Genomic DNA, 15,050 nt, shown 5'->3' with positions numbered 1-15,050 from the left:
TTTCTATATGCTCTGTTGTTGCTATGGCATATTTTTGAACAATGAAACTCTGGTTAGAGACATCATTCCATGATCTGGGGAAGGACGATATGAAGCTGGAGTTAGGGGAGAAGTATGCATCATGCTTCTTTTTTTTAAAATTTAGATTTTATACGGTTAGCATGGGACTGTATTTCATTGTTGGAGAGTGTGTGGAAAAAGGAGGGATATGAAGCAGTATGAGGTCCTGTGGCCAATAGCTATGGGGCCAACAGCATGGGAGAAATAGCAGATGTGTTTGTAGGAAAAGAAGACTAAGTGGGTATAAAGGAAAGTGACAGGCCCAAGTAGAATTTTTAAGTAAAAATTTTATTTCTGCCACCTGCTTCCCTTAATTTTTTCTTCACATACGTTCGGAAAATGTATTTAATTGCTGCAAACTTTTCACTTGTTTGTATAGAAAGTTAACATACTTCTGATACAAAATGATATCCTGTATGCTGGTTGCATAGACAATTTGCAACCATCTGAGAGTTCTTTAAAGTGATTGATCAAAATGTGAACACTTCTTGTGTTCTCTAACTACATCCTTTTTACAACATCTAGAATGCTCATAATAAGTTTATTTGCACACACTATATACTTCTGGTGTTTAGTGGAGAGGATTTGTGGATATTCATGTACCCATCGAATCATATTCATAGATTGCGGGGCCAGATCATCTAGTCTTACCTGCAAGGTTATAGAATTTCCCCAAATAATTCCTAGTGCATACCTTTTTGAAAAACATCCAATCTTGGTTTAAAAGTTGTCAGTGATGGAGAATCCACCATGACTGTTGGTAAATTGTTCCAATTTAGACAATGGTTTGTTTATAACATGAATTTTAAACTGACCGTGTCCCTTTAATTTCTGTCACAAGTGATTTGGATACAAGTATGAAAATCACCACATAAACTATAGCTACATTTGGTATTTGTGGTTGGCTCATACGTGGACAATGACTTGATTTTCATAAACCATCATTTCCTTAATTTGCTTCAGAAAAAACTTGTGAAATTTGCCCACATAAAGGGTGTACAGTGTCAAGAAACTTAAACTGAAGAGAGTGGAATATGGATTGGAAGAGATTTTCTTCAAAGGGAAACTAAAGAGGGTTGAGGGGAGGAAAGAGAAGAAAACACTGATTATTTTCAGTAGCTGCAAATGTAATTTGTAAAGTTTAAAATCACTTTTAATTGGGATAAATTCAGAGGGGGCTGAGCAAATAGGAGCAGGCACTACACAAATTGGCATTGGCTAGCTCCTGTGTATCCTCAACTGCTATTGACTTTAGATGTGTTGTAACCACTTGCCAAATCCATTTGAGTCTCTTGGCTTTCTGAAAGTTCTGCCCGGCTATGTTTTCTGGCAAAGCCAACTTCACAGAAAACTTTATTTTTAAAGTCAATCTTAAAACCAGTTTGCTATCTTGATGGGGTGGGGAGTATAATAGAGTTGGGGCCATGTAGTCTCTCGGAGTTTATGCTGCTTATTGCCCTTCAGTCCTGAATCTCCGCCAACAGTTTTTCTGCAACTTCTGCTGTGCTCTCTTTTCTTTGCACAAACTTGCAGGTGGAGTTCTCTGTACTGCTTCCTCATCTTGTAAACATTTCTCAAAACTTCTCTGCTCCCTTTCCTCTGTACCCCTTCAACCACTTCCTCATTCTTATTTCCCCTTTGCATGTCTGCAGGATACCCAGATGGCTTCCTGCTAAAGTTAGGCATCCTTTGCACAAACTCCCCTACTGCTTCCCTGTATCAAAATGCCATTTCCTTACCATGCAAAACAGGCTGACAGTCACTCATTCTGCCTTTTATCCCCAGACTCAGATGACACTTCTACTTCCATTGCTACTGATGCCTACAATTCCCAGTGAATTTGATTGTATTCGCTGTGTCTAAATTTCTCATACTGAGCACTGCACTTGCAAAAAAAAAAAAAAAAAAGTTACCTTATTTTACCATTCATTTTTTGGCAGATGAGACCAGAAAAAATGGTATTTATTAAGATTAAAAGGAAGACTTCTGATCTGTTTTCTGTTTCATATTATTTGTTTAAATTAATAGAGCAGGAATCCCAAATGTAGACTTGTCATAGAATGATATGCTATAAATGGATGGGGTTTATATGATTTATAATATATCTTATTCAAACAGATGGTTATGGGATTTCGAAAAGATTTTGACCTAACAAGATTATCAATTTAAAAAACTATAGGGAACAAATGTTTCTAGTTCCAATTGATTTGTAATGTAGATGATGAATATTTTTAAAGTAATCATCAATTAATAATATTATTTTGGTAGCAGTTGCACAGGAACAGCATTCAGTTTACTGATGGATATGAAGTAAAAGAAGACATTGGGGTTGGTTCTTATTCTATCTGCAAGAGATGTATACATAAAGCTACGAATATGGAATATGCAGTTAAGGTAACCACTGTTAAAAAACTTAATTGCTAACAAAATCATATTTTCAGAATTTACACTCTCATAGGTTAATGTTCGCTTAAATTTATCTACCATAAACAAAATAGCAAATTGTTTTGTTCTTAAATTAATAGAAAAAATTGTGAATGCAAATGTCACATAGTCATTAAATTTCATGTTTTGTTGCTATTTTATTTTTTTAAAATGTTCCCCATGAAATACCTATCTAACTTTATTACATACATGCTTCTGGGAGAGAATATACACCAAGGAGACTGCGTTACTAAGCATTATTACGAAGTATATTATTACTAAGTATTATATACAAAAATTACAATGATTAGATTAACTTAAATGTAATTGTTTCTTTTAGTTCCAAAGTAGATATATAGATGATTACATAAATCCCTGTTCCTAGCTGTGCTGGTTGTGTAGGTTAGTACCACTGGCCTTTTTTTTTTCTTTTTTTTCCAAGAGGGAACCTCAACTCTGCATTTCCTTGGTTTAAATCATTAATATTTTAACAAGGTTTTTAATGTATGTTTAAAAGCACTAAGGAAAGCTAAATGAATCAGATCTAAATTTCAAAAATGTTACTATAATGAATAAAGGGCAATAACATTTGTCTTATCAATGGGGAAATCTGTGTAAATGGCAAAGCAGGGACACAGTTTGGCAAACTTTTTTAAAATCTTTGTTGTATTTTGAAGCAATTTACCTTTTAGAATTATAGAACCATTCAGACGTATGGACAGAATTGTTCAGTTTTGGTTTCACACTCATATAGTTTGGTATATAGGCTACTCACAAGGAACCCTTGAATTCCAACAGAGGTATTTGTTTACTTGCCAGCAGTCTGGTTTTAGTCATAAACTGGATACATTTTCTGTAAAATAAGATGTAAGATGCATTTGGGGGGAAAAGTAGGTAAACAAATTATTTTTCATAATTTGAATGCACTGAACCTGAAATAAATGATTACCAAGCTGAATTTTGAATATTTCACTTTCTAAATTAAGTTCAAAATTTAAGTAAAATTTGGGGGAAAATGTATTTTTTCTGTGGTTTTTATTCCAGTAAAAACAGCTACTATATTTCCTGCATATTGTTTAAAAATCATAATTTAACAGTTCCTATGTGTGCCGACAGACTCCTTGCATTTAAAGGCCCCAGTGCAGCATTTCTGCTGCAACAACATTGTGATATGCACCCTTTGACACATCCACTGGTAGCAATTTCTGCACAGCTGTCATGGATTTGCTCCAGTGACGTTAGCTTGGGTACCAGTTCTCCATTGTGTTTGGTCCAACCCATATTCTCTGGTGAGAGTAGTGTGGCATTGTTGCAGTTTGCCGGACTCCACTTGAAAGTGAGTTCTTTGGATGTTGCAGCGCAATGTATCGCTTGTTAGGGTCCATGCCTCTAGTGATCGACACTTGGAGAACAATATCACTGTGCCTTGTTGCAGCTCTCCTCATCAGGTAAATTGTACATGTTGCAGATCAATTTTTCTGCTGATTGATCATCCTTCTCTCAGTTTCTTTGAAGTCCATGTTTCTCCATGGATACTGTCCAAGCAGTTTTCTTGCTGTGGCCAGCAATATGGGAAAGAGTATCACAGCCTGTCAGAACATGGAAGGAGAATATTGTTTCTATATCTGCTTGAGAAAACACAGGCAAAAGCTTCTCTTAAATAGTATGCACAGGAATGTTTGAGTTTTTTTGATGTTCCAGCCTTCATCCACAACTTGCTGCAAGGCATTTTGTTATCGTGTACCACTAACAGAAGAAGAACATCAGTCTTGTGCTGACGTGCGACACGCTTGTGGATTTAATGATATAACTATACTGTTGTCTCTGAACCCTCCAGATGTGACAGTTGTTTTGCAGAGCATGGGCTAGGAGTTCTTCAGAGAAGAAGCAAGGCAGATCAGCCTTATTTTGGGAATAGACCAAGAAGTCTGGCCAGCTGTTGGGAAGTAGAACAGATCTGTCCTCAGTGATTTTTCCAGTTAACTTAGAAGCTTTGGAGCACTTCTGTCATATCATTCCTTTAATAGAATCCTGTCTGTACCTGTCAGAAGTTACATCAATCCTGCTGAAATGCTGTCCAGAATAAAGAACTGACTTGACAAAAAGGTCACCAAAGGTTGAACATGGAAGAGGTTTTCTCTGTGCCATTACACATGCTTGGCCATCAATCACCAGAGAGGATGTACTATCAGGTGTTATCTCAGGAGGACAAGGGATGTCTCTGGTTAAAATGAGTAAAATAACAGACTTATTTCCAATTTTAAGATGCCCATTTACCTCAGCAAGAGCAAGAGGAATTGGCATTAGCTCATGACACAATATTTTATGCAGATCCACCATCCTTCCTCCATTATAGGCATTAATTACGGACTGTAGTATGAGACCGTCAACTTGTATTGTGACTACCTTGTCTTTGCTTTTCTTTGCTTTTCCAACTGCATGGAGGAAGGAAAACATCAGAGCCCTTGTTTTTTTCAGTGGGTCACGTATTTTGGTATGGGCACTTAGTTTCTCTGGTGTCATGAACCTTTCCTGAACAAAGTTATTCAGTTGCTCCTGGCCAGAGGATTCTGCTGAACGCAGAAACATCTGAATTGCTTCTGTAGCCAAATCTTTTGTTGCAATGTTTTGCAGTGTGTTGGTAGTGAATAATTTGAATCTTTGAAGTGTCATTAATACTTTATTTTCATCATCATGATCATGTTGCTTTTGTGCTGGTGTGGATTCATTGCAACTCATTTAGTCATCAAGCCCAAGACTGAACAGTTTTCTGGTTTGGGCTGCAATTCGGGCACGTAGATTATACAAGAGAGCCCATCTGCTGAGTGCTGAGGCCATTCCTGTGATACCTATAATTTCTCTTCCTTTCTTTCAAGTGGCATTGAGCCACGCTTGGGAATGGTTTGAGTCTACCTGATTGAATCTGTGGTTGGAACCTTCCACAACCCAGTTGCCTCTGTAGAACTCTTCAAGTACTTCCAGAGGGGGCTGGTTCATTTCTGCTAAGTACGCAGATCCCCATCAATCATAATTTGTGTGTTCATATTTGTGAAAGAACAGAAGCATTCTTTTGAAGGCATACAGCTGAAGCTCCCAAATTCCATCTCATTGAGCTCTGGGGAAGAGGAGGAGGATACACACATACTACCACCAGTACTGCAAATTGGGATGGTTGTCCATGTTGCTCAGCACAAATGATAGCATCTTGTCACAGAAACTTGCAGATGACAGAATAGACACTAGGTTATTGTAATCTTCCTTAGCGTCAGATTTTGCAACATCCAGGAGCTTCTCTTTGAGTTTTTTGTTGTGTTGCTATAGATGGCTCAGAAGTTGTGGTAATAGGAGTTGCCACACTGCCGTGTAGAGTGATCTTGTAAGCATGAGTGGCTTTTGCATAATTTTTACCAGAAATTACATGCTCTATCATTTGTCTACCTGAAATTCCATTTTCAGTCTACATGCTCAACAGTCCAGAATCCTGTGTATGCTGCCCCAACATTTTTAGGAAGTTCACTGATATATGTAGACCTCCTAAGCATGTAATCAGGATATCTTTACATTCTGGTACAGTTCATTTTAGGTCCATCAGAGCAGGGAAGAGTGCTTGATCAACATGTTTCTGTTGAAAATAATTAGGGCTGTCGATTAATCGCAATTAATTCACACGATTAACTAAAAAAATTAATCGCAATTAAAAAAATTAATTGTGATTAATCGCACTGTTAATAAAATACCAACTGAAATTTATTAAATATTTTGGATGTTTTTCTACATTTTCAAATATATCCATTTCAATTACCACACAGAATACAAAGTGTACAGTGCTCACTTTATATTATTTTTATTACAAATATTTGCACTGTAAAAATGATAAACAAGAAATCGTATTTTTTCAATTCACCTCATACAAGTACTGTAGTGCAATCTCTTTATCATGACAGTGCAACTTACAAATGTAGGATTTTTTGTTACGTAACTGCACTCAAAAACAAAACAATGTAAAACTTTAGAGCCTACAAGTCCACTCAGTCCTACTTCTTGTTCAGCCATTCGTTAAGAGAAATAAGTTTGTTTACCTTCATGGGAGATAACGCTGCCCACATCTTGATTACATTGTCACCTGAAAGTGAGAACAGGCATTCGCATGACACTGTTGTAGCAGACGTCGCAAGACATTTATGTGCCAGATGCGCTTAAGATTCATATGCCTCTTCATGCTTCGGCCATCGTTCCAGAGGACATGCTTCCATGCCAATGACGCTTGTTAAAAAAATAATTCATGAATTAAATTTGTGACTGAACTCCTTGGGGGAGAATTGTATGTCTCCTGCTCTGTTTTACCCGCACTCTGCCATATATTTCATGTGCTGGGTCATCATCCGAGACTGCTATAACATGTTGTTCGTTTTAAGAATACTTTCACTGCAAATTTGACAAAATGCAAAGAAGATACCAATGTGAAATTTCTAAAGATAGCTACAGCACTTGACCCAAGGTTTAAGAATCTGAAGTGTCAAGTTCCAAAATCTGAGAGGGACGAGGTGTGGAGCATGCTTTCAGAAGTCTTAAAAGAGCAACACTCCAATGCAGAAACTACAGAACCCAAACCACCAAAAAAGAAAATCAACCTTCTGCTGGTGGCATCTGACTCACGATGATGAAAATGAACATGCGTTGGTCTACACTGCTTTGGATGGTTATCAAGTAGAACCCGTCATTAACATGGACGCATGTCTCCTGGAAGGTTGGTTGAAGCATGAAGGGACATATGAATCCTACATTTGTCAGTTCAGCTCTCATGATGATGTGAAATCTCTAATACTTGTATTAGGTGAATTGAAAAATACGATTTATTTTGTTTTTTACAGTGAAAATAATTGTAATCAAATGAAGTGAGCACTGTACACTTTGTATTCTGTATTGTAATTGAAATCAATATATTTGAAAATGTAGAAAACATCCAAAGTTATTTAAATAAATGGTATTCTATTGTGTAACAGTGCGATTAATCACGATTCATTTTTTAATCGCTTGACAGCACTAAAAATATGTGACTTGTGCAAATTTTTTTACCACAGTATTCAGTGTATCAACTTCATGAGCGGGGGACCAAATGATAGGCATGTAGCTGTATTCAGTTAATGGTGAGTTGTTGTTGTTGTGCTTTTCATTAAAACTTGGCCAGTCAGATTTTGCATTTTCAAATTGACATTTAAGGGAAAGTGCCATATCCCGCGCTTGTGTTTTCAAATCTGACTGGCAGTCATTAAACCATCTTCCAGGACATCTTCATTGAATTTTGGTTCTGCTGTACCTTCTGTGATATTAGTAGGAAAGATATTTAATATCTCTCCTGTACTTTCTGTTTATTTTGTTAAGTTAGCAACAGTAGCCATGTCCTTTTTTGTTTTTACTTATCTTAGAGTACAACATTCAGCTTGGTAAACATAATTTTCAGATTCAGCACATTCAAATTATGAAAGAAAACATTTACCAACTTTCCCCAGAAATGCTTTCTGTTTCATTAATATCAACTTATCTGGGAATTTGGTCTACTCTATCAGGAGTAGATCTGACTTTTTGTGCTTGGGTTACCAGGTAGTTTCCTCTGTCCTGAATAGCTGGGATAGAGCAATGTTTGCACTACCGTTCCTTCTCTAAGCCCTTAGGGACTGTTGTTCAGACTGCCTCATCTCCTTCTCTGTTGCTATTACTATCTGCTGCCTCTGCTGGAGCTCCTCTTCTCCAAGAAGCAGAGAGAAAGCATGAGGAAGGAAGGCAGTGGAGTGTGCAGGGGAAAAGAAGGATTCAGCTAGAAGCAATGACTTCAAAACCTCGTGCAGGAAAGATATAAGAGATAAAAAGGAGGAGGAGACATTGGGGAAAACGTCACAGCTCAGGTGGAAGGGAGGAAAGGAAGTAGTGCATCATGAGGAGGAGCAGGCTTATCTTCTTCAGTGGCAAATGGCAAAACTGAACCCACCAGACATTTTCAATAATACCAAATGTGAGTAGCAAGTCATTAGGCTTCCCCCCAAGAAGACAAAAGGTAGGGGAAAACAATGCTTGTGAAAGGAGGGATGGTTGGTGTAGGGCAATGTCATAGGCTTTGATAGATTCAAATAAGCATCTGATGCTTAACTGAAAACCCCAGGGGTTTCCCTTTTCTGGTTTCACATGTCTTATATCTTCTTGTGCTGCACCTGGGGCTAGATCAACAAAAGGGTTTAGGTGCCTAAGTCCAACATGAAGGCATCACTGAGATCCTCAAAACTCTCTCAGCTGCTGCCTAACTCTGTAGACACTTAGAGTCCCTAGGTCCTAAATTTCCACTATTAAAGCCCCCTAGGTACTTAAATAGCAGTGTAGATGGTGAGGAGCTGCTTAGGTGAATAGAGTACAGAGACACCAGAACGCTAGTGTATATACCCTACACATCTCTCTACATCCCCCAGCAGTGCTTCCTATGTCTACTGGGTTTTTTTAGCAGTATAGTGTCCCTCTGCCCTCCCTTTGGCAGAGCTTTTCCCTGTTGCAGCAAAAGTCTCTGGCCGTGGGGAGGCAGTAGGAAAAGGCTCTGGCAGCTCCCTGCTGCTTTCCCCGCTGCAGCAAAAGGCTCTGGCAGAAGGGAGCTGCCAGAGTTTTCTCTGCTGCAGCAAAAGGCTCCAGCAGTAGTGAGCCTGCTGCTTCCCCCTGTCAGAACTTTTCACTGTTGCATGTAGTTATGCAATGCAATGTGGACACAGCCTGCTTTTCGCTATCACGTGTAGCTTCACATACCCTACATGGTGCCACCACTGTAAACAAGGCCTACGTTTCTGCCAGGGTGCATGCACCAAGCCCTAGTATGATCCTCAAACTAGGTGCTGCCCTTCTTTCTTACCTGTGGGGTTTAATCCAGTAGGCATGCTCATATCAGGTTTAAACGCACAAAAAACAGGAGGTGGTGGTTGTGGTGGTGCCATCCTTATAACTTATAGCCTAGTGGTTAGGATGATACTCTGGAATGTGGGAGACATGGATACAAATCCTGCCTCTGCCTGAGGTGGAGCAGGGATGTGAACACGGGTCTCTCCCCTCCCATGAGAGTGCTCTAACCACTGAGCTATAGAACAACCACTCACTCTCTGGCTCAGTTATATTCAGTTATTTGTATACAGTGGAAACTTAAAGCTTCACTAGAGAGACTGAGACCTCCTGCACCCCAAAATTTCCTAGAGCCCAGTGGATAGAGTACTCTCGTAGGAGGGGGAAAACCCAAGTTCAGATCCCTTCTCTACATCAGGCAGAGAAATTTAACCTGGGTCTCCCACATCCTAGGTGAATGCTCTAACCACAGATCTAAAACTTATCAGGGGATAGGTGGAGCAGTACTACCACCTCCTCTGGTGTTTGTTGCAAGGAACAACTTGGACACCTAACTAGGAGAAGGTGCATGGCTGAGAATCCCCCAAGTGGAGATAGGCACTCCCTGCAGCCTGAAATTAGGTGCCTAACTCACTTTGAGGCGTGAGCTTAGGACCTACCCTTCTCCTCAGCATTTTTATTGACTAACTTAGGTGGCTCCACACTCAACATCCTGGCTTATGTGGATCCCATTCTTAGGTGCCTGTCTCTCCTCATGAATTGTATAGGGAGTGTAGGTAGCTAACTCAAGTCTGTGGATCCCACTTGGTGACAGGGTGCCTAAAATTAAGTCCCTTTGTAGATCTAGTCCAAGGTGCCTAGTTGGAGACAACCATACTAAAATCAGTCCAGGAATGTCATCCATCCCGGATTCAGTGTAACATGCAAAGTCAGGGGCTTTATGTTTTATTAAGTGGATGGTTAAAGTATTATTTACTGCCATCTTCACATTAATGAGTGTGACCTGAAGAATCACCAGCATCCTATCCACCTGAAGACTTTTCCACATTCTTCCAAAAGATTTTTTCCTCTCCCTCTCAAGGAACCAAGTCTTGATTGTAGCCAACATCCCTGTAAACATTGGTGAGGAAGGTTCTGTATTTGTACAAATGAAAACATCTGTCTATCTATCTTCAGTGTTTAGAAAATATTTATTCTTACAAACTTGCTTGGTCTTCTAGATTATTGACAAGAGCAAAAGAGATCCAACAGAGGAAATTGAAATCCTACTGCGCTATGGACAGCATCCAAATATTATTACCCTTAAAGATGTAAGTAGACACCAAAAGATGCATTCTTTGATAGGGTATTATAAAAAATGTTTTCACTCTTCATTTTGTATCTATGTCAAAGAACAACATGCATGTTTTAGATGTATCTAAAAATATTCTTTTGTCTAATATAAAGAGTAAAATGGTACAATTTCAAATGTCTTAATATGCTTTTGCCAATATCCAATTTTAAACCAGAATAGGTAATTGTTAAAAATAGTCATTTTTATTTGAGGCACTCAACATAGTAGATAGTTTATTAATATACAATAAAATATTAATCACAATCTGATTGAAATTGCTAGTTAAAAGAAAAATGTCACTGTATAATGTAAAAGAGACAAGATGAAGGGAAGGGATAGGCGGGAAAGTTAATAAATAAAGGTCCAGCAGTGGTCATTCAAAAACACTTCAGGGGTGTAGAAGTAATTAGGTGTTCTTCAAAGTGGGAAGAGATGAACTAAGATGGATTTATGCGGGAGTATGTTCTTTTCCATCTAGGTTCTTATACCATGCTCATTTCCATAGCTGCACACACATGGCCCAGTCCAACAGAGACATGACTGTCTGCCAACCTAAGGCATGATGGTGCGATCCCTAGATGATATTTAGTATTCAATGTAAAGAATGTAGAGTGGGCGTAATATCTTCACAGTTGCTTAAACCAGTGAACAGATTTGCTGTTATGGTCTGAACAAGCTGCAAGTGTTAAAGAAACCTTGCTGTAAGCCCATTTAAGAAGGAACTACAATAAGTGAGCCACGTGGTGACAAGGAAAAGTATACAGGTGAACGGTAATTGGGATAAAATGCAACATGGTTTTACAAAAGGTAGATCATGCAGGACCAACCAGATCTCCTTCTTTGACAAGATAACTAATTTTTTAGATGAAGGAAATGTTGTAGATCTAATCTACCTGGATTTCAGTAAGGCCTTTGTTCCAGTTCAGCACAGAGGAAAGTGGTTTTATTCAAGTACTTTCTGGGTCCAGGAAAGAATGGGGGATGTAGACAACTATTAGATCTCAGATGTCTGAACAACTATGTGAAACAGCAGAAATTCAGCATGGTGATCCTCACAGCTATAATCCGCTCTCTCATTTCTGTGGATTGGTTTGTGACTGTCGACTGTCAAGATGCCAATTTTCATGTTGCAGTTCACTGAGGTTTCTTCATTTTTGTAGTCAGCCATGGCCACAAGGATATTCTCAGAGATCATGGTGGTCATAGCTGACCACCTTCATCATTTAGAGATAATTGTCTTCCCTTACCTCAACGTTCGGTTGCTCAGGGGCCAATCTTATCCAGAGCTATGGTCAGCAATAGAAAGAATAATCTTGTTATTCCACAGACTAGCCCTCCAACTAAATCTTGAGAAGTCTGCTTTGACACCAGTGCTGCAGATAGATTTCATAGCAGCTTCTCTGGATGTGATGACAGGCAGTGCTTACCTATCTACCAACAGATTTCTCACCCAAAAGACACTCATCTCAGGGATTCAGCTCAGCCCTGAAACCTCAGTAAGGAATTGTCTTCAGCTATTGGGGCATTTGTCAGCATGTGGTGTTGTAATTCAAAATGCCAAGTTACATCTTCGATACCTTCAGTGATGACTCAGGATAGTCTATATATCAAACAAGCACAGTCTGAACAAACAAGTGTCTATCCAAGTGGGTTCTGCAGTCACTCAGCTGGTGAAAGGACCCTTCCAAAGACTGCAGGAGTCCAGTTTATTGAGAAGTCCCTTACCATCATGACAACATCAGATGCTTCCCCCTTCAGTTGGGGGACACATCTTGGGCTTCTCAGTTCAGGGCAAATGGTCATCCCAAGAACAGTTTCTCCACGTCAACCTTCTAGAAATGAGAGCAGCCAGCAATGCTTGCTTTCACTTCCTTTTTCTGAGCAGATCAGTTCAGTCAAGATCATGACAGACAATATAGCCTGCATGTTTTATATCAGTTGTCAGGAAGGGGCATGTTTTTCCTTCACTCTGTGCCAAAACGATAAAACTCTGGAATTGGTGCATAGCCAGACAGGTAGTCTCTCAGCTTCTTACCTTCTAGTTGTTCAAAACAGCATGGCCAACAACCTGCGCAGGCACTTCTCCCAAAATTACAAATGGAATCTAGACTCAGAAGCTCTCGGCAACATATTCTTAACTTGGGGATTTCAGAGGTAGACCTTTTTGCAACTACCATCAACATAAAAGTGCAAGAAATTTTGCTCGAGCATGACCCTCAGTCACTAGGCATACCTTCCTCTTGTGGACAAGAGGCCTTCTTTATGCATATCCACCAACACCATTACTTTTGAAGTACTGAACAAAATCAAACAAGACAAGTCCCATGGTCATTTTAATTGCACCAAGATGAGTTTGGTATCCTTACCTCATTCGATTTGCTTCTCATCTACCAATGAGACTTCCAACCCATTGCTGTCTGTTGTCTCAGCATGCTGGTCAGACACTTCACCCCAATCTGGAAATTCTGAGACTTTAGGTGTGGTACACCACTTGTATACCCATCAGCAAGTCTCTCCCATTCACTCTTCTTTCTCCACCATCCTTGACTAACTGTTGGAATTAAAGACATCAACTCTCACTATGAGTTCTGTCAAGGTTCACTTGGTGGCTACTACAGCCTTTCATTTGTCCATGGAAGATTTTCTGTGTTTGCTCATCCCACAGCCTCCAGTTTCTCAGAGGACAGATTAATCTTTTTCCACAGACTAGAGAATCTACTCCAATAAGAGACTTGTACTTGGTTCTTAATTGCCTTACGAAACATCCCTTTGAGCCATTAGCTACATGTCCGTTGCTTCGTTTATCCATGAAAACAGCTTTCTTGGTAGCCATCACTTTCACCCACAGGGTTGGAGAACTGGGTGCTTTGATGGGAGACCCTCCTTTTACAGTGTCTCTCAAGGAAAAGGCATTGTTCTGACCCACGTTTCTCTCTCAGGTGTCTTCTGAATTTCATATTAAGCAGACTATTCATCTTCCATTTTTCTCCCCAAAACAACATCCGAGTAGACAAGAAGCTGCCTTTTGTACCCTGTATGTCAGAAGGGCATTAGCTTTCAAACTGGACAAAACCAAACTATTCTGAAAGTCTTCTAGACTCTTTTCAGTTGAGGACAGGTACAAAGGATGTGCATTCTCCACCCAAAGAGACTCAAGATGGATCTCGAGAATTATTATTGCAGGTTATAACTTTGTTGACATTCAGCCTCCTTCTAGAGTAATAGTTCATTCTGCAAGGTCACAGTTTACATCTATGGCATTAATCAAAGACATTCCAGTTACTGAAATTTGCAGCACTACAACCTGGATCTCTGTATGTACTTCCTCCAACCATTATGTTCTAGTTCATGCCTATAGATCAGATGCTGCAATTGGCAATGCAATATGAGGATACTTCTCAGGAATCGCCTGAAGTGGAGCACCCACAGGGATATAGATGTGCATGTGCCCTGTGCCTTTGATGGGCGATTTTAGATATCATTCTGTTCGGCCCACAAATGCATGCTACACATCTTCGTTCCCTGTTCGGAGGACATACAGGGCTGCACAAGCAAACCACTTTCAGTTCCTTCTCTACCACAAAGTCCCACAAAGGAAATTCTGAAGCAGGGGAGAAGGACAGGTAGAGGAGCACCCACAGGAACACATCTTGAACAACTTCAGTTACTGCACAAGGTCAGTAACCTCTCCAAGTAGAGTCCCTGTGGGTGCTCCACTTCAGATCTCAAAGAACTCTGGTTACTGCACAATGAGTACTACCTCTCCCCATGAGGCATCATGGACCCTTAAGCACATTCAGCTTAACATTGAATTGACTCAAAATGAAATGTTTCAATGTATTGCAACAAAACATTTCAGTTTTGGAATGCCAAAACAAAACGTTTCAACATTTTCAAATTTTTTTTCCACATTTCTACTTTCAGTCCAGATTTAGGATGAAAACAAATGTAGAAATATTAGAATTTCCCACAGGATGGAAATTCCAATTTTCACTCAGCCCTAGTTATGTTTCATCTTAAAGGTTGCTGCATTGGAATGATGGATAATCAAGACACTGTTTTCCTCGCAATGCAGCTCAATTATTATTGATAAAGCAAGTAAATGAAAAAAACAAAAACCCCTACCTAACTAATTTTAACTACTCTGCAGTGTATTTAAAGGTATAGAAATGTCACTTTTAAACATTTGAGTAACTAAACTTCCTTCACTTTGAAAACCAAAATTTGCTAAGTTTATTAGCCTATACTATAAAATATAATAAAGTGTAAAATATAATTGCTTTAGAGATTTTGAGAGGAGAAAAATAAAAATAACAAGAGATTTCCTCTTGATTCATTCATTAGTTAAATAAACAATTTTATT

At 39.2% G+C, this 15,050-nt stretch overlaps 1 protein-coding gene across 2 annotated transcripts in view; it reads left to right on the top strand.

Annotated features, from left to right (window-relative positions):
* Positions 1–15,050, top strand: part of LOC112105114 (ribosomal protein S6 kinase alpha-3) — a 129,040-nt gene that overhangs the window by 97,655 nt on the left and 16,335 nt on the right. The window contains exons 15-16 of one of the 2 annotated variants that reach the window (XM_024197777.2): positions 2,329–2,454; positions 10,575–10,664. In XM_024197777.2, the coding sequence (XP_024053545.1) occupies positions 2,329–2,454; positions 10,575–10,664 (216 nt within the window). The remainder of the gene's footprint in view (positions 1–2,328; positions 2,455–10,574; positions 10,665–15,050) is intronic. The other variant, XM_029910797.1, reaches the window with a different exon arrangement.

This window comes from Terrapene carolina, unplaced genomic scaffold (genome assembly GCF_002925995.2).
Source record: "Terrapene carolina triunguis isolate 2854851 unplaced genomic scaffold, T_m_triunguis-2.0 Scaffold22, whole genome shotgun sequence".
Taxonomy (NCBI): domain Eukaryota; kingdom Metazoa; phylum Chordata; order Testudines; family Emydidae; genus Terrapene; species Terrapene triunguis.
Note: the sequence above shows the minus strand (reverse complement) of the source record. Positions and strands in the feature narration are given on the sequence as shown.